Source organism: Hevea brasiliensis, chromosome 10 (genome assembly GCF_030052815.1).
Source record: "Hevea brasiliensis isolate MT/VB/25A 57/8 chromosome 10, ASM3005281v1, whole genome shotgun sequence".
Classification (NCBI taxonomy): domain Eukaryota; kingdom Viridiplantae; phylum Streptophyta; class Magnoliopsida; order Malpighiales; family Euphorbiaceae; genus Hevea; species Hevea brasiliensis.
In genome coordinates, this window is record NC_079502.1 from 16293160 (window position 1) to 16319191 (window position 26032).

Sequence of the window (26032 nt, forward strand, 5' to 3'; positions counted from 1 at the left end):
ACAACCAACAATAGGCCACTTGGCCCCCACGTGGTAAACTCCACTAACTTCCCATGCAATTAGCCAAGCTTCACGTAACCATGCCATGCCATGCACAAACCGCATTCCTCACGTGGTCCACTTCCTCATGGGCTTCACATGCGCTCCACTAAATGGGATTGGCTTCCATGGTGCGTCCCCTAAGTGCTTACCACATGCACTATACCATTGGGCCATTTAGTGCGCCTCATTAGTGCTCACTCACTTCCCATGCAAAAGTGACACTCTCACGTGAACCATGCCATGCACAAACTCAATTCTCACGTGAACCATTCCCATGCAAATCCCATGCATCTCACGTCCACTTTAAGGGCTCTCATGCAAGGCAATCCACGTCCATTTTAGGAACCCCATGCAAGTGCCATTCACGTCCCACTTTCCACAATAACTTGGCAAATCAATATCCCACACAATGCCGCTTCACTTTGGGCAGTTTTCAAGCACAAAACATTTTGGACTTCTCGAGGCAACAATTTGTGGGGTGACACGTGCAAGTGGGTTACAATAAAAAAAAGGAGGGGGAGGTCGGTGAAGGGCAATTTAGTCCATTCATTTTAAAAAAAGAGAAAAATGATATCAAATTAATAACATAATCGGCAAACTAGTTATCATAAGTGAAGAGGATTTTTTTTGAAATAAAATTGAAGTTCAATGATTTTATTTTAATAAATTAAAATTGAATAACAAAAATAAAAAAACTCTTAAAATTTAAGAAGGGTTGGTGCAATTTACCCCTTAAAAATTGAATGAAAGGACTTATATGTTAAGAAATTAATGCATAATGATGTTTTAAGTCAGTTTTCAAAATATGTAGACCTCATAATTAATTACGATAAACCTCAGGGACGATTTTGTAATTCACCCTTAATAAATTATGCTGCAACTAAAACGGTAGAAATGGGTTCTGGAAACTCCTGCAGATTTCTGGTTATGGGAAACAATGGCGTTCGAGATACCTTACGATCAAATAAGGGAACTCCAGATCTCACTTCGCAAGGAAGCCGCTGTCGCCTCTTACAAACCGGAAGACCCTCAACTTCCCGATTTACCCTTGCTCCAGGACGCAATTTCCGACCTCGACCTTTCTCCTCCGTACGTTCGATGCAAGCACTGCCAAGGCCGGCTTCTCAGAGGCACTAATTCCGTGATTTGCGTCTTCTGTAGTAGACAGCAGAACAATGGTGTTCCTCCTGATCCAATCAAGTTTACTTCTACTATTGGTTGCCGTTGGTTTCTTCAGTACCTCGACTTAGATGGATCGGTAAGATCAGAATTTCGAATTTCTTGTCTAATATAGCAGATTGCCTTGCATTTGATGCTTGCTGGCAAAATGATTGCCATGCATTTGATGCTTTCTGGCAAAATGATTACTGTTTTTTTAAATTGCTGAAAAATTGAACTTTTTTAGGTGTATTTTGCTAGTTGTGCAGGAATGTCGTAGTGTAATGATGATCATAATCTGTTTGGTTGATTGGTTGTCTCTGAAATTAGAGAAGATGGCAATGGAGACACTTGGGTTCTGATTTAAAGGCACTATATTGGGCTAGATTTGATGCCCCTGAAGTTTAGCTTGCAAGTGCTACTTTGATGATGCCTTAACCAGTTAGGTTTAGACTTTCTAGCGGCTAGTTATTTGATAAGGGTCCTTTAGGATCTTAGAGTGATGATAGTTTTGGCTTTCGTTTGGTGGTGCATTTGGTATTTTCATGACCTTTCATTGCAAGTGTGATGTTTCATTTTCTTTTTGTATTGTTTTTGTAGAACAGATGCCATATATATATATATATATATATATACATATATATATATTCAATTGCATATTTTCAATTCGATCCTACCATTCGATTCAATTTCCCATCCTAGCGATTTGAATCTATAGGATGATGAATTTCAAATGTACCTAATTGAATCTCATGATTCCATAATGAATCAGTTGAATTGATATGAATCTACCAATTCAATCTATTCCTTTCCAGAGGGTTGCTGGACCCATAACTTTAAATTTTAATATTTCACTTCATTTTTTTTCTGTGAAAAGTGCTTGCTTTTAATATTTCACTTCATTTTTACTGTGAAAATGCACATAAAACCTTTCCTTTGCTATTTTTCTTCCACTAGCCATTCTTTTCTCTCTACCTTTTCTTTCTTTTTTTCTTTTTTTTCTTTTTTTTCTTTTTCCCTTTTTTTAAGTACTTCTCTAATTATAGTTGCCAAATTATGATATTTTATATTAATATATTCTGACCTTTTAATTTAACCCACGATTCTTTTTATTATTTAATTATTTGTTCCAATTTAAATTGGAGTTTCAGCACATACACAATAATAATTATTATCTACAATTTAAGAGTTCATAATTTATAACATAAAACCACATAACATAATAAGAATATATTTTTCTATTATTAAGCATCCTTCTCATTAGCTAAATGATAATTTTATGTTTATCAAAATGCCCTTTTTTTTTTTTTTTACTTTCAATTGATTCTTGATTCACAAAATGAAGATTTTGATTCTCGATTTGGTAACCATGTTCAATAGGTTGTGGGATTCCCAATATGAAATATATTTTGGTTAATATAGCGCACTGTTTTGTAGGAGCTTGTGGCACGATCAATTGAAGCAAATGAATCTAACAAAGGGCCAAATACACCAGAAATTGCGTTTTCCTTGTCTGATCTTTTAGATTTAGAAATAAGATGGCCTTCTGAGCCTGAGGAATTTGAGAGTAGTGTTTCTGAAAACACACCAGCTCAGCAGTTGAGTACTCTGAGTTTGGCAGGAGTTGATCTGGACAACTTTTTTACTGAAGCTAAGGTAGACGTAAACGCTGTTCCTACATCTACTGAGGAACAGTTTGCATTGAAAAAACATAAGGATGCTGCTGCAAGTAATCAGGGAAATTTTAGCCTGTTTGAGAATTTAAAGCCATCTGAGGAAGTTCCTGCAAGGCCTAAGGAAGATGAAAGTGGTGAATCCTTTTCTGGTTGGGAGGCTGATTTTCAATCTGCTGGTTCTGGAACTCAACAACAGGAATCCAAATTATCTGATCCTTTTGTGGGATCTGCTGGTATCGGAACTCAACAACAGGAATCCCAATTATCTGATCCTTTTGTGCGATCATCTTTAGTTGATCTTTCTTCCCACATGGATGATGTTTTTGTACACGGCGGAAAAGATTTAATTGACAATAAAACAAACGAATATACAACTTCTACATCCAACATGAAGGACTGGTTAGAAGGTGATCTATGTAGTAAATCCAATACTGGGGTAGCTGTCCAGGATGATCAGTTTGAAGTTTCCTTAAATGAAAAGGATCACAGAACATCAGGGAGCACAGATAATTTTTCTTCCTTGGATATTGATTGGATTCCACACACTACCAACAGTGGTAACATGGCAGCTGATAATAGAACTGTCAATGAAGATGATGATTAGTTTGATGCTTGGCATGATTTTACAAGCTCAACTCGTGTATTAGTTCCTTCTAGCAATTCTTTGAAACAAGATGTCAATCACACAGTGTCCCTTTGTTGAGCAGGCATCCTTGTTCAGTGAAACTAGTAACTCAAAGGATGTTGATTTTGGTAGCTTTCTACGGCAGGATTATCTCTCAGCAACTTTTAATGATCAAAATGGTTCTGCAGAAGTGAATGCTGTGGTGCCAGAAAGTTCTGTTTCAGATAGGTACGTAAACTCAATCTGCTATTCAAGAATGTTGTTATTTGTTGCGTCTTTTTTTATATTTATTTATTATTTTTGGGTCATGTTAACAAGTGACCCTAGAGCATTTGATAAGAAGCATTTAATGCTTCTAAACTGCCTCCACTAATTTGAAATTGGTAATTTTTATTTACTAATATTAAATGATCATTCTTTACAAGAATTATTTAATATCTTTCTAGTTTCTGTTAATTTTCAAGTTCACTTGAATGCTTCTCCCAAACTAAAATTCAAGATAAAATTCCTTATTAGAATTGGAATTAGGGTTTGTAATAATGTGATTAGGGTTGCAAAACTCTATAAATAGGGTCTAAGATCTCAACATATTGAGAGAGTTGATTATTATGATTATTATTGAGAATTAAATAAAATTTTGAGAATTGGTTTCTGTAGAGAATTTGTTTCTCTTCCTTTGAATCTTGAGAATTTGATTCTCTTGACCTTTGGTTTCTTCTTGTTCATCTTCAACTTCAATTTGTTGCATTGAATTAAATAACATAACTCCCAAGTTGAATTATCATTGACTTCTTTGACTTCATCAGAATTAGAAGAGAAATATTTTAATCTTGCTAGTGAAGTCTTTGATTTTAATTTTGATATCCCTACAATTAGATGATAATTTAGAAAAAGATTTAGACTAATGTGGCCCTGCAGATTGTGAAGCCACTTTATTAAAAGAGGAAGACTCGTTATACCTTTCTATCTCTAAAGGCCTTTTTACAGGGTACTTTTATTGACTCGAGAGGATGAAACATGAGTTACTTTTTAATAACTGCTTCCATTAATAAGCCTGTGAAGTAATAAAAGGGTTCTATACCATTTCACATCTAAATACGAATTCATGAAACTTATTCATGTAATTAGTCACATCTGAAGTAAATTGCATAAGATTGAATATTTGGTCCACTAGATGACTCTTATAACAGGTGGGCAAATATTTTTCCTTACATTTTTGCTTCATGATTGTCCATTGAGTAACAGTTGGTTCATTCAAACGCTCAATATTTCACTGAACACCTTGTCAATACTTCTTGGCAACTCCAATCAAATTCATTTTGGTCAAATGAACACTCCTAGATTAGACATGATAAAAAAGCACAAAAGTCCTACATACAATCTAACCAATTAATAAAAGCATTAGGATTGAATTTTGCAACATACTTGAGAGCATTAAGTTTGACCTTCTTAGTGATCAACATGTTTTTTTATTATCATATCTAAGTTGTCTATGGTTCTTATCTTGTGCTTTACCATCAGGACCAGTTGTCCCATAATGATGGTCTTGCCTATACAAAGTGTCAGGTGGTGCTTCAGGCAATGGCCCCTCATTTCCAATAGTTGTTCTATTATCTGAATTGAGAGGGATATTACTAGTGAGGGTAAAAGAGAAAATCCACAAAGGAAAAGGTGAAATTTTTGGATTGTATTCTCTGGCTAATTTTTTTGGGAACATAGGCAAAATGGACAAAAACTCTGATACCAAATTGATGTAGAATGCGAAAATACTCAAACAGGAAAAGATACAAACTTTCAATTCAATAAATTCTCAATTGTCAATGATAACAAGCTTTGACAAAAAAACTCAAAATACCTAAATTACATAGGTATTTATAATATCTCAAAATAAGAAATGCTAAACTAACATTAATTATTAAACTAAATTATACAAACTCTTAAATAAATAAAATATTACTACTTAATTAATCTTCTTCTTAAAATATGTGGACCTAAAATTTCTAGTAGTAGAACTGTAGAAAGCCTCAAATCACTAGCATAATGAGAAGGAGGAAGGAAGAAGTGTTATGGGAAGATGAACAAACTTGCTTAGAAAGAATTGAGAAAAATGGTAACTGCTATTCTCCTCTAAGAAACATAATACAGAGTCTGTGTCTTTATATACAAGTCTAGCACACATGCTACGCATGTGAAAGTAAAAGAGAAAAGAGAAAAAATAAGTTACAACAGCTGTGGGACAACTTATATGATAAGCCACCTATTTTAATCCAGCTTAGCAGTTTTCTACATCCCCCCTCAAGTTGGATCATGTGGAAGTGACACAAGAGACAACTTGGAAACAAACTGACTATGGAGCTCAGAGGTTAGAGGCTTGGTAAAAATATCTGCCAACTGTAATTGTGAAGAGACATAAGATGGAGCTATAAAACCTTTCTTCAACTGTTCCCTAACAATATGACAGTCTAAGTCAATATGTTTAGTTCTCTCATGGAAGACTGGATTGGCTGCAATATGTAGAGCAGCTTTATTGTCACATCGCATTGAAATAGGCAATTGAATGAGAATCTGCAGATCTTTAAAAATATAAGAAATCCATAACAATTCACAAACTGTGGAAGCTAAAGCTCTATACTCGGCTTCTGCAGATGATTTGGAGATTGTATTTTGCTTTTTAATCTTTCAAGAGATAAGAGAATTACCTAGAAAGATGCAAAAACCAGTAAGGGATTTTCTAGAAAACACACATGATGCCCAATCAGCATCACAATATGCTGATAACCTCAAATCACAATCTGTTGAAAAATATAATCCTCTAGATGGACAGGATTTTAAGTATCTTAATACATGCATAGCTGCATCCATGTGAGGCTTCCTAGGCACTAACATAAATTGAGATAAATGTTAAACTGCATAACTGATGTCAGGTCTAGTTATATTAGTATACAATAGCCTCCCAATAAGTCTTCTACAAGAATGGTTCAGATAATAAGTCGCCAGAATCTGTAGACAATTGCAGACCTTTAGACAAAGGAAACAAAGCTGGCTTTGCATTTGTCATACCTGAATCTGCTAACACATCAAGTATAAATTTCCTTTGACTAAGAACTGTGCCAGAACTTGACCTTGCCACTTCCAATCCCACAAAGTACTTCATAAATCCCAAGTCTTTAATTGTGAACTTGGAATGAAAAGCCTGTTTAACAATAGCAATAGCTTCTGAACTAGTGCCAGTAATTATAACATCATCTACATACACTAAAAGAGCCATAAATTGGTTTGAATCTGTTTTTGTAAAAAGACAATGATCATTCTTGGACTGAAGAAATCCAAGAGAGTGAATAAAACTAGTAAATTCCAGGTTCCATTGTCTAGAAGCCTGCTTCAATCCATACAAAGATCTTTTTAAAAGACATACTTGACCAGGTTGAGCTTTGTCATACCCCTGTGGTGGATGCATATATACCTCTTCACCCAAGTATCCATGGAGGAATGCATTATTTATATCTAACTGATAAATCAGCCATCTTTTAATAGTTGCTAATACAATGAATATTCTCACTGTAACTAGTTTAGCTACAGGAGAAAACCTGTCCTTGTAATCAAGTCCTTCTACCTGATTATATCCTTTAGCAACTAATCTAGCCTTGAACCTCTCTATTTCACCATTAGGCTTACACTTCACCTTATATACCCACTTAGACCCAATAGCCTTTTTCCCTTTTGGCAAAGGTGTTAACACCCAAGTTTCATTCCTTTCCAAAGCAGACAGCTCTTGCTGCATAGCTTGAATCCAATTAATGTCTGTTGAAGCTTGTGAAAAAGTTGTAGGTTCATGAATAGTACACATTATGAACAAATGAAGAATGAGGTGTAAAAAAAATAACAGGGTTGAGAAAATACTTGATTTGTTGGCTGAGCAAGTGATAGCTAGTGAAGGAGAGTCTGCAGAAGTTAGATTAACAAAATCCTTTAACCATGCTGGTTTAGAAACTGTTCTAGTTGATCTTCTTAGAGGAGGATGAGGTGAAGGTAAAAAAAGAAAAGATGAGTCATTAGAAAGAGGTAGAGAAGATAAAGAAGGTAAAGAATTAAGTGGGGAATGATGAGAATCATTATCATTGGTAGTAATATCTGTGATAGTTGATAAAGGCTTATTTGCAACATTATCAATTGGTTTGGGAAGAACAACAGAATCAGAAAAAATAACAGGAGAAGAAAAAACAGAATGAAAGGGAAAATGATTTTCCAAAAATTTGACATCTCTACTTACCAGTGTTATCAAGGCGAAAGGCGACACTAAGGCGATAGAGTACTCTATGGCCTTAGGCGAGAGGTGAGAGGCAAGGCAAGGGCTTTTTTGAAGCAAGGCACCATAACCTTAATTGTTTAAATTATATATATATATACACTTTTAAATAGTTGATAAGTAAAAAAACATATTAAAAAGAAAAAAAATAATTATTTACACTATGTTTATATCTAAAATAAGAGAAATTGAAAATAGTGCATACCTGTATTTTCAGCTTAAGTATAAGATACAAGTGAAAGTATGAGACTGTAAAATTAAAATATATAGCATAAGTAAAAACACACATAATAATAAGAGATGTTAAAAAAAGAAATAGTTCATACATGAATTTTCAGCAGATGTATATGATAAAAGTGATGCTATAAAATTATACATAATAAATAAAAAATTAGAAACAAGTCATAAGTCACATAATAGAAAATGAAAATTATAGAAGTTCAGATTTCAATACATAAAAATAAGTTGTAAGTCATAATAAACAAAATGCAAGAAGTACATAAAAAACTTATAACTAAAACTACTCATTATCAAGATTTCCAAAATCATCTTCATTTTCAACAACGGCCATCACAAATTCTTCCTCCTCTTCGTCATCATCAACTTGCGAAGAGGATGCACCTCTCATTGCACGAGGCCTTCGAAATGATGGAGTTTCATCTGGTGTTGATCTTGCAGCCGATCTCGATTCATAACGAGATTTAGAAACTCCAGCTGCTCTACCAACATTACCCTAGGTCAACACGTCATTCATGAAAACAAGAGAATCATCATCATCATCATCCCATCGCTTTTTTCTAATTCACCAAGCAACCACTCATTACTTTCATCAATATTTGCCAAATCAACAGGTGTTGTGATATCCCCAAAAGTGTGTCAGCGTGGCAACGCTCTATTGTACTTCACATACACCAAATTGTCTAAGCGTTCTTGAAATAGCCGATTTCTTTTCTTACTATGAAGTTGTCATTTATTTTACAGTAACAAATAAGTTAAACTTTAAACTCAAAAGGCTCAAGATAAAATAACAAATTAAGAAATATATATATATATATATATATATATATATATATTTCTTACATGCTCAAATACACTTCAATTTCTTTCGCAACCACTTGCACTACATGTGAGACTCAGAACCTTACAACAAACTTTTGTAGGTTTGGAGTTGAAGAACCATAAGTTTTCCATGAAGTAGCTATTAAAATATAGAACCAATGATTGTTAAATTCATGATATAAATTAATAAATGAGCAAAATGAAAAATTAATAAGAATTAAATTAATAACCTGGAGATTTGGTTGTTCTTCCTCTAATAGCAGAAGGAAAACCAAAGGTCCCTGCAGCTGCCTTGTATCTCTCAATTTCATCAAGAATCATGTCAACTTTTGCTGAATTTTTTCCCATTTTATGAATGCACGAAAGCAATCTTGTATTGACCTCTTCATCAGATTCAATTCTCATCTTATTTGGATAAAAAAATTCAGGATTCAAAAAGTATCTAGCAGCATACAAAGGATGATGCAATTGAAGTGACCATCTTGCATCAATAATCTAAAAAATGCTCTTGTATTTCTCTTCATTGCCATTGAGTGAGTTGGTAATGGCTTCTTTAGCCCTATCCATGGCTTCATAAATATATCACATTGCTGGTTTTTTTTCATTATCAACAAGTCGAAGCACACGAACAAGAGGACTGGAAACCTTAAGAGCATAAACAACATGATTCCAGAAGGCAGGACTCAAAACCGTCCCTTCACACTTTTTGCCTTTTACCTCTTTAGCCCATTTACTAGTTGTCCAACTTTCCGAAGTAAACATTTTTCTAATGTTGGCGTTCTGAAGATGAATCCTTCCCAGTGTAATAAAAGCAGTAGCAAATCTAGTTTGCCCTGGCCTTAGCAATTCTACTCTATTAGTAAACTTCTGCAACATATTTAGAACTTCTGAAGAGCCATATATGAAACCAGTAAGCTCAACAGCTTTGCGGAATGTTTCTTTGAAAACACGGATCTTAAAGATATCCTCCAACATCAAATCTATACAATGGGCTGCACATGGAGTCCAGTATAGATGAGGAAAATTTGCTTCTAATATTCTCCTTGTCATAAATAAGTAGAAAAATTCATTCCATTAATAATAAAAATAAAATGATATTTTTTTTAGTAATAGAAAAAATTAAATAAAAATTTTACCTGCTGCAACATTATTTGATGCATTATCTGTAACAACTTGAACCACTTTTTTGGGATCAATTTCTATCAATTCTTTCTCAATCAAACTAGCCAACAATGCTGCTGTCTTTGATTCATCACTTGCATCAACTGATTTAATAAATACACTTCCCTTTGGACTATTAGCCAAGAAATTAATCAAGGTTCTCCCTTTTCTATCTGTCCATCCATCACACATCAATGTACATCCATAATTTTTCCATTCTTCTCTATGAGACTCGAGAAGATCATTTATGATTTGCACTTCTTTGTTAAGTAACCGAACTCTAACCTCATGAAAACTTGGAGGTTTCATTTCTCTCCCATAATTTCCAATTGCTCGAATCATTTCCCCAAAGCTATCATAATTCACAGCATTAAAAGCTATTCCTACATCATACATCCATCGTGCTATGGCAACACAAGCACGCTCCCTTAACTCCTTTTTAGCTGGACTATTTTCATCAATGGTAGTTTGCCTCATATTTTTTCCCATAACAGTAGGTCTAGGAAAAAAATAACAGTAAATAGGCCCTCTACTACTTTGTGGTGGTAAAACTTTTGGTTTTTTTGAAGCACTAGTACCTGTAACCTCCAGTACTTGCCTTCTTCTTTCACTGCTAATTTCTTGCATCAACTCTTCCTCTTCCTAATTTTCATCTAATCCCAGTAATTCAATATCATCAAATTCAGGTGGTCTTTCCATATTCATAATTGATTTTTGCTCTCTTTTTTTAGCAATGAATTCCTGCATTTGATTCCTTACATCTTTTGGACATTTTGGACGCCGAACTACATTTTTGTAACCTCCAACAAGATGTTGCTTGATTCTATTAATTCCTCCTTTATAAACTTTCATAAAGTACATGCATTGAAGATCATTAGTATTATTTTCACTAACTTGAATCACATGTGCCCATCCTGGGTCCGTTCTTCTACTACTAGCAGAAGATCCGGATGTATTATTCTTATCACCTATTTATAATCTAACACAGAAATTAACAAGAATAAAAAATAAATAAATTAACAATACCCAATATAAATTAAATAAGTAATTAATAAGAATGATAAGTAAAAAGTAAAACAGTAAATTAATTAACAACAAATTAACAATGCCCATATAAATTAAACAATTAATTAATAAGAACAAAAAGTAAAATCACCAAATTAATAATAAATTAATAATACCATATAAAATAAACAACTAATTAACAACTAATGTCTAATTAACAAGACAAAAGTAAAACTAATTAATCTAACAACTAATTAACAATAATAAGAAGTAAAAAATAAACTAATTAACAACAAAGTAATAATGTCCATATAAATTACACAATTACTTATCAAGAACAAAAAGAAAATATTCAAATTAATAATAAATTAATAATACCCATATAAAATAAACATCTAATATTTAATTAACAAGAAAAAAAACAAAATTAATCAAACTAAAACTAATTAATAAGAATAACAAGTAAAAGGTAAACTAATTAAATAACAAATTAACAATACCCATATAAATTAAACAATTAATTAACAATAATAAGAAGATAAAAAATCAAATTAGCAATAAATTAATAATATCTATATAAAATAAATAATTAATTAACAAATAATGTCTAATTAACGAGGTAAAAAGTAAAACTAATCAAATTAACAAGAATAACAAATAAAAATTAAACTAATTACCAACAAATCAACAATACCCATATTAATTAATCAACTAATTAAACAAGAATACAAAGTAAAATAATCAATTTACCAATACTCATAAATTTTAAATATTTAATTAACAAGAATTAAAAATAAAATAATTAAATTAATAAATAAACAATTAATTAATAATAACTAATTAATAATAAGGAGGAGAAGGAAAAAAAAAAAAAAAAGAAAAAATAAAAAGGGACTGCTCACTGCTGAAAGAAGGAGAGGTGAGGGGAAAAAAAAGAAAAAAAAAAACATTATGCAGGAAAGAAGAAAAGTGGAGAGGGAGAAAGTAAAAAAGAAAAAGACGTGGTGAGAGAGAGATCGATCTCTGAAAGAAAGAAGGAGAAGAAGTCGTGACTCGTGAGAGAGAGAGATCGGAGCGAGGAAAGAAGAAGAAGAAGAAGAAGAAGAAGATAAGAGAGAGGGTGTAGTGGCGTACCTGTTCTGTCTCGAAAGGAAGAACCCTGCGATGATTCGTCTCTGTCGTCGTGAAGTCGAGGAAAAGACGTGAGGTTGAGGCGTCTGCGATGCTCTGCTGTCTTCGTGAGGTTGAGGAAAAGCGGATGTGCTGAGGGAGTGGTGTGGCTGCATTAGGTAAGTAAGTGTTAGGTTTGGTTTAATTTTTTTTTTTAATTAAAAAAAAAAAAAAAAACTTACCGTTGCTATGAAGAGGCGTCGCCTCTCGCCTGCGTAGCCTTTCGCCTCTTCGGCCTAAGGCGTCGCCTCCCCAAAGTCCAGCTAGGCGTTCCAGTCGAGGCGACAGAGGAGGGCCTCGCATCGGCTGGGCGCCTCGCTCGCCTTTGATAACACTGCTACTTACATATGTTTTCTTATCCTTCAAACTATACAACTTATACCCTTTATTCACTCCTGACTAACCAATGAAAACAGATTGAATTGCCCTATCATCAAACTTATCCTTGTAAGGATTGAGATTGACAGCATAAGACAAACAACCAAACACTCTCATATGACTATAATCTGGTGGTGTATGGTAAAGTAGCTGATATGGTGTGAGCCAATTAAATTTTTGCATAGGCAACCTATTGATGGTATATGTGGCTGTTAAGACACATTCTGACCAAAACTCTTTAGGTAATTGTGCTTGTATCCTTAAACCTTTGGTAGTATCTAGAAGATGCCTATGTTTTCTTTCAACAATCCCATTCTGCTGTGGGGTATAGGGACATGTTCTTTGATGAATTATACCTCTATCAGACACCAGTTGAGCAAAATTGTTATTTACAAACTCAGCACCATTATCAGTCCTAATAATCTTGACCATAGCATCAAATTGAGTGTTGACCAACTGAAGAAATTTAGATATAGTAGCAACATTTTGAGACTTGTTATGTAACTGGTAAGTCCAAGTAGCCCAAGTCTTATCATCAACTATGGTAAGAAAATATTTGGCCCTAGTGACTGAAGTAACTTTATAAGGTCCCCAAATATTTATATGAACTAACTCAAACTCATGTTGTGCTTGTGTCTCTCTAAAAGGAAAAGGCAATCTACTTTGTTTTGCCAAAGGACACACAAAACAATCAAAAGATTTGTCTCCTGAAATACACCCTTCAATTCCCAAAATGTGATTCATTTTCTTGACTGACACATGCCCTAATCTAGCATGTAAAGTAGAGATATCAACTTTGGAAACAACATTAGAACTAGAACAAATGTAATTCTCTTTATTGATTCTTGAATTAGAGATCATGGTATTTACAGGTGAAGAAATCAAGAAATTGTTTTGCAGACTCAACAAACAATCATTTATACTAGAAGCCAAAAAACCAGATTTATCTAGCTTATAGAGCCCTGCAACTTCATGTGCCACCGCTATCACTTTCTCAGTCTGAAGGTCCTGAAAGAGACAACAAGAGGGATAAAAAATAAGTGTGATTCTAGTTGTTTTTAACAATTTACTGACTGATAGTAAATTGTACTTGAATTTTGGCAAATAAAAAATATCATGAAGGCAAATGTTAGAGCTCAACATTATGGTACCTACTTGTGAAACTTGATTTTTAGTACCATCAGGTAAATGAACTGTGATAGGGTTAGGTAAGGTTTGAAAGGAATTAAAAAGGTTTTGGACAGGTGACATATGGTCAGTGGCACCTGTGTCTATGATCCATGAACATACATCTAATTCACTTACACAACATGCATTAATAAGACTAAAGTTACCAGCAAAAGATGTGATACTATGAAGAGTAGTGTTGCCTGAATAATTCTGATTGACAGGTCCCATCACATTAGCTGCCACAGATGCCTTTCCCTTTATCAACCTTTGTAATTCTTGTTGAATTGACCCCAATCTCACACTTAGATCTTCAATACTGTGATTATCTTCACAAGCCTCTAGTGGCGTATCCACTGCATTCATATTTGTAAACAACTGATCTGCCCTATCTACTTGTGCTGCAGTAGATTTATATTGTCTAGGTTGATTCTTATTCCTAGACTTCCACCAATCTGGATATCCAACCAATTTGAAACAATTCTCCCTTATATGCCCATCCATATTGCAGTAATTGCAATGTCCCTTCTTAGGATCATATTTCTTCTGTTCTTTCTTAATACCTTGCCCCTTAGAAAACAAAGCCACCTCACCAGTTAATTCAGAAAAATTAGATGCAATTTGTTTGTGAGCTTCAAACTTTATAACCGTCGAGTAAGCCTTGTTTATTGATGGAAGAGGATCTGTCAACAAAATCTGATTCCTTGCCTGTTCAAAACTCTCATCAAGTCCCATGAGAAACTGCATCAATTTGTTCCTATCAGTTATATCCGCAAGTTCTTTTGCAGCACCACAACTACATGCAGTCAAGCACTCAATCGACGCAAGCTCATCCCAAAGCTTTTTTAATCTTGTAAAATATTCAGCCACTGATCCATTTCCTTGACTAATTGAACTTATTTTCCTTTGAATCTGGTAAATCAAAGGTCCATTATTCTCTCCATACCTCTCAGCTATTTCATTCCACAATTCCCTAGCTGAAGCAGTGTATATGAATGCCTCTACCAACTCCTTAGACATAGAGTTCAAGATCCAGGATGTAACCATGTAGTCACATCGTTTCCACTTCTCATAACCCTCAGATCCCTCTTCTGGTTCCAGAATAGAACCATCCACAAACCCTAACTTCTGTTTGGCTCCCAATGCTATTTTCATAGCACGACACCAAGATCGAAAATTACTCCCTATCAGAGGTGCCGAAACTAGAATCATACCTGGATGGTTGGACCCTAGCAAACTCATTGGATCTTCGCTACCCTGATTCCAAGTAGCTTCGCATTCTACCGTCGCAGAATTTCGATCTCGATTAACAACTTCTTCATCCATTTCCTCAACTCAATCTTCCAGCTTCTTTAGATTTGCTCAAAGAAACAAACCCTAGAATTGAACCTGCTCTGATACCATGAACAAACTTGCTTAGAAAGAATTGAGAAAAATGGTAACTGCTATTCTCCTCTAAGAAACAGAATACAGAGTCTGTGTCTTTATATACAAGTCTAGCACACATGCTGCGCATGTGAAAGTAAAAGAGAAAAGAGAAAAAATAAGTTACAACAGCTGTGGGATAACTTATATGACAAGCCACCTATTTTAATCCAGCTCAGCAGTCTTCTACAGATGAGACAGATAAAAGATAACATCTCATATGCATTGGTTTCATGATTGCTTATCTAAGTCACGTTTGAAGCCAACTCATTTTGTACCACAATTGTTGTCAATCCTTTAGTTCAGGTGTCAATTAAAAGGTCATGCCACGATTGAAGAAAGCATGGATGGAGTTCCTTTTATTTTTTTTGGCTTTTGCCATTAGGCCTTTTCCATTCACCACAGGTTTTCCAATTTTGTATGTTTCATCCCCGTTCTGAATGGCATCTTTCATGATACCTGGGCACACCATGGACTACCTATTTGTTTCTAAAGTAAAATAGTGGAATTAATGGGCAAAAATTTTCTAGTCTGTAGAATACATACATATTTTGCATCTGTTTCTCCATAAAATATTTTGGACTTCTGAAGCGTCTAGGACTAATTTTTTCTTCTATAAGTGTCACATTAACTAAAAAAGTTATTATTGGAAATGATTTTGGTTGCAGCCTGTAGTTTTAAGTTGGAAATTCTCATATGCTTAGTTGCATGTTTCAGGATGAACAGCACAAATGGAACAGGAGAAGGAAGTGCTGAAGAAGTTGAAAAATTTTCTAATGAAAATTCAAAGTCAAAAGCTGATTATGCTGAGATGTTGATGTCACATATGCACAGATCTCGCCTTTATGCTCGCAAGCAATTTTTCGTTTACTGATAAAGATTAATTCCCTTTTTTCCTCTTCTAAATAAATTAATTTCTTTTACTTTCACATTGTATTAGTGCAGACTCCAGCAAATATGCTATCAGAAAGTTGAGCAAGCATAAAAATGAACATTGGCGAAGTCCACATATTAGGCAAATTTTCTGCTCGCTTCGGAAAAGGTATCAAGTTGAATCTACATCCTACTGTTAATCTAACTCCTCAGACTTAGCTTACCGGGTATCAATGTTGAAAAGAGGTTGCAGTAGCTTAGCTTACAAAAAACCTACTCTTTAATGTTATGTATTAGAATCAGTGGCGGAGGCCCTTTTGCCCCCAACTTCATAAAAAGTTATTATTATTATTATATATAATATTTGATTATTAATTTTTAGTTATTTTTTCTTGACCATCCAAAATTAATAAACAACGATCAAACCTTAATAATATATATTTTTAAAATATTAAAATCATTTTATTATCATTAATGTATATTTTAATGACATAAAAATAACTGATTAAAAAAAATCAATTAAAAAAAAATCTGAAATATACTATTATAGTATCTCGGCTTAATTCTTCAAGTAGATGGAGGATGTGAAGAGGATGTTAGTAATTAGATTAAAGCCGAATGGTTGAAGTGTAGATGTGCCGCGAGAATTTTATGTGATTGCAAGATTCCTAATAAATTGAAGTAAAATTTTACCGTAAAGTCATACGACCGGCCGTGTTATATGGTAGTGAGTGTTGGGCACTGAACGAGTCGTATGTGTCTAAGATAAAAGTTGCGGAGATAAGAATGTTAAGGTGGATGAGTGGTCATACTATATTAGATAAAATCCGTAATGAGAGTATTAAATAAAAGATATGGGTGGTGTAAATTGAGGATAAGTTGAGAGAAGGAAGATTGAGGTGGTTTGGTCATGTGAAGTGTAGATATACGGAGGTTCCAGTTAAACAAGTAGAGAACATTAGGTTAGAGGATAGAAAGAAAAGAAGGGGTAGACCTAAACTGACTTGAAGGAAAATAGTACAACATGATCTAAAAGCATTATAAATTTCTAAGGATTTAAACCAAAATCGTTTAGAGTGGAGATCTAAATTTTTGGGATAAAGGCTTAGTTGAGTTGAGTATACTATTACAATTTACAATTCAATTTTAACACACTCTCTACATGGATATTCCTAAGCAGTAAAAAAAATCCCCTGTAATTATGTACTTGAATACCAGTTCAGAATTTTTAATTTCACTTTATTTTTCTTTCCCTTATCATATTTTTGACCCCCTAAAAGATTTTGCTAACTCTTCTGATTAGAATGTACATTAATTGCTAAACACTACAGCTATAGTGTATCGTCTATGCAATGTATGCATCTGTAATCTCTCTTGATACCTTGGACTGTACTTTGTCTGCCCAACTGCCCGAGTGAAGGAAAATCCACATTTTGAAGTAGGCCCTGGATTGTTGTTTCATCATTCTGTAAAGGATAATCCACATGAATCAATTGAAGTTTAACAGAGAATTGCTTGAGCTTTACAAAAATGATAAAATGTGTTCTCATGCAGTAGAAGGCAACAGCTTGAGATCTCATTAATTTTGAGCACCTTTTAGGGGGAAAAAAGCAATGCACAAATTTGCATATATTTGCTCAAGTGATTATTATTCATTTACAGTAGTTAATTGTAAACCTCTCCCACACATTAAAGTAAGCAAAGCCTTAAAACTTACAGAAGTATACAAGTGAAGGATGGATCTCTTAACTACATGGAAAGCCAACATCCAAGTTCATCACATGCCCTGCATTCAATTTTACACTAACATATAAATACACTAAAAATGCAAATAAATATTTGAAGTGCAAAAGTATTCAGCAAACCTTGGATTTTCCGATAACCTATGATAGCGCAAAATAATCTGCTTTAGCAGCTACTTCAAGGCATATTCTTCAACCGTTCCATAAGCTTTAGCAAGCTTTGCAATCATGTATCCTAATCCACGCATTATTTGAAAACTTCGGCGCGCTAGATCACAGCAAAACCTTAGGCCATCTTCATTTAATAGGATTCTGTGAACTATAAATGTGGCTACCTGTATAGCCAAATGCATAAATTCAGGGATAGTATTCCTTGCATGTGCGTTTAGTAGAGGTGAATGGAACAAGGATTAATAGTTACAAGTGTAACTTAACGTTACTAACCATGTTTGGTATATGAAGTTTTTGGCCATTACCTCACCCTCCTAGGTTAACAAATTTCGGGGTAAATGAGGTGAGTGGTTAATTGAGTTAAACGTTGACCATGGCACACCAAACATAATGACTTTTAATCATCATTACCCTCAAAACAAACGCAGTCGGTTGTGTAGGCGCCACAATAAATCCTAAGATAACAGCATGAATGTATGCAACATGGAAACTATGCGAAAGTGTGATTGAATATTCAAAGTGAAAGTACTCACTGTTTTTGACAATTCAGTGCCAATCTCCATGCAGTATAGGAAATTAGGAATTAGTTCAATATCATTGAGAATAAAGAGTATAACCTGTGCATCATCAACCTGCACAAAAAGGACTAAAAATGTAACTTTTCACTCAATTTTGGTAGAAGCAACAGTAAATGATTCCTAAAAGGCTATTAATTAAATTTCCCCTAGTTCTGTGCATTTTACTGTCAATTCTAAGAGTTTCAATTGGCTTTCACAAATTGTTAAGTTTCATTTAGAATGTAGGTTTATCTATATAATCTTTTAACAGAGAGAGTAGCAAGTATAAAGTTAAAAAATGATGGCAGCCCTGTACCATAAACAACATATGAAGATGAACAATAAAGAGTACCTTCACTAGTGTACCAATAATCGCTAAGCCGGTAACTCTTAAATTAAAACTCATAAGGCCTATCACTTCTTGGGCTGATAAGAAGGGGCTGGAGATATAAGGGTATTTGAGCTGAAAAAAGATAAAAATTTAATTATAAGTTCTTTACTTACCCAAAATATCGGTAAAAAGAAGCATTCAAATTGTAAATAAATGCTAGAGAACAGGGCCATAAGTCTCACCGGGAAAAATGTCAAGTTCAGTGCAGGAGGGAAAACTAATTATCTATCAAACCTAATAGAGAATTTATTAAAATATTTTCTCCAAAAGCAAAAGAAATCATGCAAATTGTAAACTTCAAATTTTGAAGTGAGGAAACTATTTCAGAAAACACTTTCCCTTAAGTTCAAATTATCCAAGTAACTCAGAGAGATCAGACTTTATGACAAATTACCCTTAGGATTCTATAAATTGATTTCACTATGATAAACTAATATAATATGTGAGAAAAACGAATATATTTGTTTCAGGATGTTCTGCTAAATCCTGTGAATAATAATAATAATAATAAAGAAAAAAGTTTACATTGTTGAAGTGAACAAGATGTTCTCATACTTAAAAAAAACAATACAACCCTAGCCATAAAGAGAAAGAGGAAACATTAAATAATGATGCACAAGTAAACTTAAGAGACCCTTTATTAATTTCTTAAATTGAATCACACTTTACAAGCACCTCCACTTCATCCACGCAGCTCCAACATGTAGAAGTGTTTGAATATATATTTTGCATTTTTTAATTTAAAAAAGGGACAACTTATCTATAGGAGCACAATGAATGATTCAAGAACATGTGCACACTTTATTTTTTTACAAGAAAAACAGTGAATTAAACATATGATTGCTCATTGTTCATGAAAAAGTTGTTGGAGGTAGAGACATTTTTGCTGCAGCGAATTTCTTGATGTGAAGTGTTTTATTAAAAAGAAGTGATTCTCCACATTTGCAACCTTAAATTTAGGAAATTTATCCTGTATTTGGTGTGGATTTATTGACTTGAAGAAGGCTTCTCTTTGCCTATAAAATGGAAAGTGTTATGCAGTGGAGAAAAGAGTTGTATGTGCTGGAGAGAAGTTTGAAAATGAAGAAAAAAAAAAAGAAAAAGAAAATGAGAGAATTTTCTATTTGTATCCCCTATTTTTAGGTAATGAAGTTTATATTTTTGTGTTCTTTTCAACTTTCACTTATCTTTTGATATGTTAATGTTCAAAGCACTTTGTTGTGTTTTCTTGTCAGAAAAATCTAGCTCTCCTACTCTGTTTTGAATCATGTTTTCTATAGATTTTATGCTTTCATTTTTTGTTCTTGAATATATGTTTTAAGCCTCTATTTTCCAACATGGTATCATAGCTCAAATAATCTTTGAGGGGCCTATTTCAAGTTGTTTTTGTTTAAGTAAAGTATGTTTTTTATCAAGCTTGTTTTCTCCTTCATTTACATCCACTTTAAGGGGTGATAAAATTTCAAACCTTAATGTCTTTAAACTAATGAAGAAATTTATTGAAGAGGACACAAGCCAACTGCTGACATTTGTTGAAGAGGACCTAAGCATGTCCTAAAACTATTAAAACTTTGCTTAAAGGGACCAGCAAGCCCTTAAATTATAGAATTACTTTGTTGAAGAGACCAGCAAGCCCTTAAATTGTAGAATTACTTTGTTGAAGAGACCTACAAGTCTCTAAACTACAGAAATTAAAACTTGTTTGAAGGGACCTTTATGTCCATAAACTATAGAAATTATTGGAAGAGACCTCAACAAGTCTAAAAACTACCAAAAAAAAAAAATTATTGTTGAAAGTCCATGAGTTTCATTTAAGGAGGAGTTTTTCTTTCTATGGTGAAAATGTTTGATGGAGCCATACATCAATTTTGCAGCAAAAAACTCAAGGAAGTGTTTTGTTATAGCAAATTTCTTGATGTGAAGTGTTTTGTTAAAAAGAAGTGATTCTCCATATTTGTAGTCTTATATTTAGGAAATTTGTCTTGTATTTAGTGTCGATTAATTGACTTGGTGAATGCTTCCCATTGGCTATAAAAAAGAGAGTGTTGTGCAGTGGAAAAAAGACGTGTGTGCTCAAGAGAAGTCTGAAATGAATTAAAAAAGAAGAAGAAAATGAGAGAATTTTCTATTTGTTTCCCCCATTTTTAAGTAATGAAGTTTAATTTTTGCATTATTCTCTTCAACTTTTACTTATTTTTTGATATGTGAATGTTCAAAGCACTTTATTGAGTTTTTTTGTTAGAAAAATCCACATTTCCTACTCTATTTTAAATTATGTTTTCTGCAGATTTTATGCTTCAATTTTTTGTTATTGAATATATGTTTTAAGCCTTCATTTTCCAATATGGTATCAAAGCCCAAATGATTTTTGAGAAGCCTATTTCAAGTTGTTTTTGTTTAAATGAAGTATGTATTTTTTATCAAGCATGTTTTCTCCTCCATTTACATAAAATTGAAGGATAATCCACTCCTTTATTTCCATAAACTGTAGAAATTATTGGAAGAAACCTTAAAAAGTCTAAAAACTGCCAAAAGAAAAAATTTATTGTTGAAAGTCCACAAGTTTCATTTAGATAGGAGTTTTTCTCTCCATGGTGAAGATGTTGAATAAGCCTTGCATTATTTTTGCAGCAAAAAACTCAAGGAGGAGTGTTGGAAGTTGAGATATTTTTGCTATAACAAATTTTTTAGTGTGAAGTGTTTTGTTAAAAAGGAGTGATTCTCCACATTTATAGCCTTAAATTTAGGAAATTTGTCTTGCATTTGTTGTGGATTTATTGACTTGGAGAAGGCTTCTCTTTGCCTATAAAAAGGAAAGTGTTGTGCAGTGGAGAAAAAGAGGTATGTGTTGGAAAGAAGTCTAAAAATGAAGAAAAAAAGAAAAAGAAAATGAGAGAAATTTCTATTTGTGTCTACTATTTTTAAGTAATAAAGTTTATATTTTTGTGTTCTTTTCTCCAACTTTCTCTTATCTTTTAATATGTTAATGTTCAAATTATTTTATTGTGTTCTTTTGTTAGAAAAATCTAGCTCTCCTACTCTGTTTTAAATCATGTTTTCTGCAGAATTTATGCTTCCATTTTATGTTCTTGAGTATATGTTTTAAGCCTCCATTTTCTAATATGTTATCAAAGCCTAAATGATCTTTAAGGGGCCTATTTCAAGTTATTTTTGTTTTAGTTTTTTTTTTTTTAATTAAGTGAAATATGTTTTTTATCAAGCATGTTTTCTTCTCCATTTACATCTACCTTGAAGGGGTTATAAAATTTCTATGTCCTTAAATTAATGAAGAAATTTATTGAAGAGGACCCAAACATGTCCTAAAACTACTAACATTTGTTGAAAAGAGCTTAAGCGTGTCCTAAGACTATTAGAACTTTGCTTGAAGGGACCAACAAGTCCATAAATTGTAAAATTACTTTATTGAAGAGACCCCCAAGTCTCTAAACTGTAGAAATTAAAACTTGTTTGAAGGGACTTTCATGTCTATAAACTATAGAAATTATTGGAAGAGATCTTAGCAAGTCTAAAAATTGTCAAAAGAAAAAAAAAATTTATTGATGAAAGTCCACAAGTTTCATTTAAGAAGTTTTTCTTTCTATGTTGAAGATGTTTGAAGGAGTCATGCATCAATTTTGTAGTAAAATTCTCAAGGAGTGTTGGAAGTTGAGATATTGTTACTACAACAAATTTCTTGATGTGAAGTGTTTTGTTAAAAAGGAGTGATTCTCCACATTTATAGCCTTAAATTTAAGAAATTTGTCTTATATTTGGTGTGGATTTATTAACTTGAAGAACACTTCCCTTTGCCTATAAAAAGGGGAGTGTTGTGCAGTGGAGAAAAGAGATGTGTGCTGGAAAGAAGTCTAAAAACGAAGAAAAAATGAAAAAGAAAATGAGAGAATTCTATTTGCATCCGTTTTTTATAAGTAATGAAGTTTATATTTTTATGTTCTCTCCAACTTTTACTTATTTTTTGATATGTTAATGTTCAAAGCACTTTATTGTGTTCTTTTATTAGAAAAATCCAGCTCTCATACTCTTTTCTAAATCATGCTTTCTGCAAAAATTATGCTTCCATTTTTTGTTCTTGAATATATGTTTTAAGTCTCCATTTTCCAACAAAAGTAAACACTTAGATAACTCAATTGACCAGATTCTTAATTAAGGTTGTGACAAAATTGTAGTGTCATAATCATATATATTAGCAAAGTAAATGAATGGTAGCCTGAATGTTGTTATAAATATTTGGATTTCATATTAAACCATGACAATAAAGGCAGAATGGATAAATTATGATATGCTCTATCAAATTCTCCACTAAGGAAACACTAAGAGGACAAGCCCAGAAAATTTTGTTAGCAACTTTTTAGTACTCAAACTAAACAATAACAATAAAAAAAGTCTTAGCCTTGTGGTGAATATTCAAATCTCATTAATGAAAATTTCCCTACCTTGATAATAATAGTGCTACTGAGTGATATGATATGCCCTGTTCAACTAATTCTTCACCAAGAGGAAATAAACACAAAGATATCTGAAATCCTAGTTATCCCTAAGGTTCACATTTGATACACTACAATAATAGTTGAATCATAATTGTGGTTATATCACAATTAGGACTATGTCATTTAAGCAAGCTTTCAATCAACTAAGAGAAAAAAAAAATAAAATTAAAAGAAAGTTGAGATAAAACAGTAACTTCAAGTACAACAATTGCATTGCCAATTCGACCTTATACATAGTCTATAAGGAATGGAGAAGATAGTGATTGGTACACTGAAATTATTTCATATACTGAAATTATTTCCTAAAATAATCAGTAGTATAGTAGGAAATTAAATGAATGTATATATATTAGAAAAACATTCAATGTTTACAAAAAAATATTTTGTATCATTATTAGTGCATTGATAGTACCAATAGAGTGCCATAAGAATGGTGCCATATCTTCACAATTCTCTTTTGGAGTATAAAAAAAATGTAAAAAATACTTATTGGAATAATTTGAAAATATGTGATGGTTACTCAATAAGAGAGAGCATAGCTATTAATTTGAAGATCTCCATGCCATCAAAAGGGGATCACAAAAATCCTAAAGTTCCTTTCAACATTAATTAAAATTTAAATTAGCACTACTTGGAACACTGAAGATAATCAACTATTGAGAGACAATGGTTTTATATCCTAATTAAAAGTTTAAATTAGCTACCCCAAAACATTTTCGAGTTTGATAGTATACTAATCATTTAACTGTCATCTTTCTGAATGTTTAAGAGATATTCCTATTTCTTTTGAAATTTATATTATCTTATGTCTCTAATAGGAAATAAATACATATGTCCCACAGAATTGGATTAAAATTGCCTCTGTTTAGATATTGAGTAAATGACCAAGAAAACCTTATTTATTTAGCATTATCAACAATGGCATGCATGAATTTTCATAACATCTTCTTGAACAAATATATAACAACAACCAAGAGAAACTATTGAGGAGTAGTGGTGCAAGAAAATAGTGCATCCATTTTGCACCTTATACTCAAGTACATGTAAAATACATAACTGTTAAGAGAAGTGCAAATATATGTACATACCTGTTAAGCTTGACAATTTCTCAACCACCAATTAGCTCATGTTGATATTTGTTTTTTCATACCACAAAATTCTTTCTTTTCTTTTTTTAATAAATAGGAAGTGATTCATGTTTAGTAAGCCATGCAGTCCTGTCTTTCATCTCTCCTAATTCATAGGCAAAGCAATTCACAATCTCAAACATAATAGAAAAAATAAATGCTAGCCATAAAATTCCAATATCAGATTATTCTCAAATATTAATCAAAACTTGAAAAACAAAATACTCAAATCTCTACTTTATATATAAATGTTCATAGAAAAATGAGAAAAAAAATATAATCTTTGAATACAGAAAATTGAAGGATATAAAGAATAATACAAATGATATAAATTATACAAATAAAATTTCAAGAAGAAAAAAGGTTTTGCATCCTAAAATAGAATAAATCAGTATCAACTATTGTAGCGCGAAAATAAAACAATAAAAAATAATAGAAAACAAAAAAAAGAAGAAAGAGCAAAGTTGATACATTTTTAAAAGCGCCATAATCATTTCTGGTTTTTGACAGTAAGAGGGTTGTAATTGGGACTCTGAATAGTTGGACATTATATTCAGACAACTTGGATACACTTCAAAAGAAAGGAAACAAAACAAAAAAAAAAAAAAAGAGAAAGAAAGTAAGTAAACAACAAAAGGGTGTGAACTTTTATTTCTTTAGATTGCAAACAATGTGTATGGAAGAGTGCAAAGTGAGAAGGAGCATGGATATGGAAGTGGGCAGAGAAAAAGAAAGAAACGAGGGAATTGTGGGTATGTTTTTAAATCAGTTTGGCTTTTCTTTTATAGCGACAAAGAAAGGCTTTTTTTCTTTTTTTTTTTTTTCTCCAAAAGTATAGTTGCTCACTCTTTGCTATGAGTACTGTTTGTGGCGCATTCGCCTATTTATATCCAAAAGAACAAACAAAAAGCGATAACAAGAAAACAATAAATGTTGGTGCATTTCAATCTTGGAAGAAAGTACTATTGGAAGAGGTAGCCATGAACTTGTAATGGATTATAGTGTGAATGAAGGGATATTAAGAAGATGTCATAGTTGCTGATCTATTTACTAATATAGAATGATTTTGCTAGATTGAGTTATTATTATTTTTTGAAAAGTCTAAGTCTTTGAATGTTTTTGAATAAAGTAGTTGCTTTAAAATAGGACTTTTTGATATATGTGCAGAATATTTTTAGCCTATTTTTAGCATTTTTTCAGTTTATAAGTTGTATATATATTGCTTTTTACATTTAATAAAGACGTGCCCAATTAGTCTCATAATAAATTTTTTTTATTTGTTGTTCATCTTTCACTATGCTGTGCCTCTTTTGTTTTCAAACACCAATAATTGGTATCAGAACCATCCTTTTTGTGGGATCTATGTGAGAAAAGAATAACTCATAGCCTATAACTCATAAAAAACAAATAAATATACACACAAAAAAAATCTCAGAGATGGAGGGACAACAAAATTTCACATCAATTGTTCCACCTAAGTTTAATGGAACA

The 26032-nt window shown here is 32.7% G+C and overlaps 3 protein-coding genes across 4 annotated transcripts; 1 reads left to right on the forward strand and 2 right to left on the reverse strand.

Moving 5' to 3' along the window:
* The first annotated feature begins 940 nt into the window (after positions 1-940).
* On the forward strand, positions 941-16430 carry LOC110643575 (uncharacterized). Of its 2 annotated transcripts, XM_021796021.2 has the most exons (4): positions 941-1300; positions 2638-3729; positions 5023-5172; positions 15890-16430. In XM_021796021.2, the coding sequence occupies exons 1-2, from the start codon at positions 980-982 to the stop codon at positions 3478-3480; spliced, it is 1164 nt and encodes a 387-aa protein (XP_021651713.2). In that variant the 5' UTR covers positions 941-979; the 3' UTR covers positions 3481-3729; positions 5023-5172; positions 15890-16430. The 2 variants fall into 2 exon arrangements, with proteins under 2 accessions (XP_021651713.2, XP_021651712.2); XM_021796020.2 differs by lacking the exon at positions 5023-5172.
* LOC131169338 (uncharacterized) lies at positions 9449-10504 on the reverse strand. Its single transcript, XM_058128554.1, has 2 exons — positions 10003-10504; positions 9449-9858 (listed from the first exon to the last, which is right to left on the reverse strand). The coding sequence occupies exons 1-2, from the start codon at positions 10502-10504 to the stop codon at positions 9449-9451; spliced, it is 912 nt and encodes a 303-aa protein (XP_057984537.1).
* LOC131169838 (uncharacterized) lies at positions 13396-15008 on the reverse strand. Its single transcript, XM_058129224.1, has 2 exons — positions 13915-15008; positions 13396-13588 (listed from the first exon to the last, which is right to left on the reverse strand). Exons 1-2 carry the CDS (start codon positions 14987-14989, stop codon positions 13575-13577), a joined length of 1089 nt encoding a protein of 362 aa, XP_057985207.1. The 5' UTR covers positions 14990-15008; the 3' UTR covers positions 13396-13574.
* Positions 16431-26032: the final 9602 nt, after the last annotated feature.

Bases quoted from the DNA above. Each gene is read 5' to 3' on its own strand.
- LOC131169838 (XM_058129224.1), bottom strand. From the start codon at position 14,989: ATGAGTTTGCTAGGGTCCAACCATCCAGGTATGATTCTAGTTTCGGCA.
- LOC110643575 (XM_021796021.2), top strand. From the start codon at position 980: ATGGCGTTCGAGATACCTTACGATCAAATAAGGGAACTCCAGATCTCA. The intron at 1,301-2,637 runs GTAAGATCAGAA...ACTGTTTTGTAG, and splicing joins ACCTCGACTTAGATGGATCG to GAGCTTGTGGCACGATCAAT.
- LOC131169338 (XM_058128554.1), bottom strand. From the start codon at position 10,504: ATGAGGCAAACTACCATTGATGAAAATAGTCCAGCTAAAAAGGAGTTA. The intron at 9,859-10,002 runs GTAAAATTTTTA...CTCCATGTGCAG, and splicing joins ATCAAATAATGTTGCAGCAG to CCCATTGTATAGATTTGATG.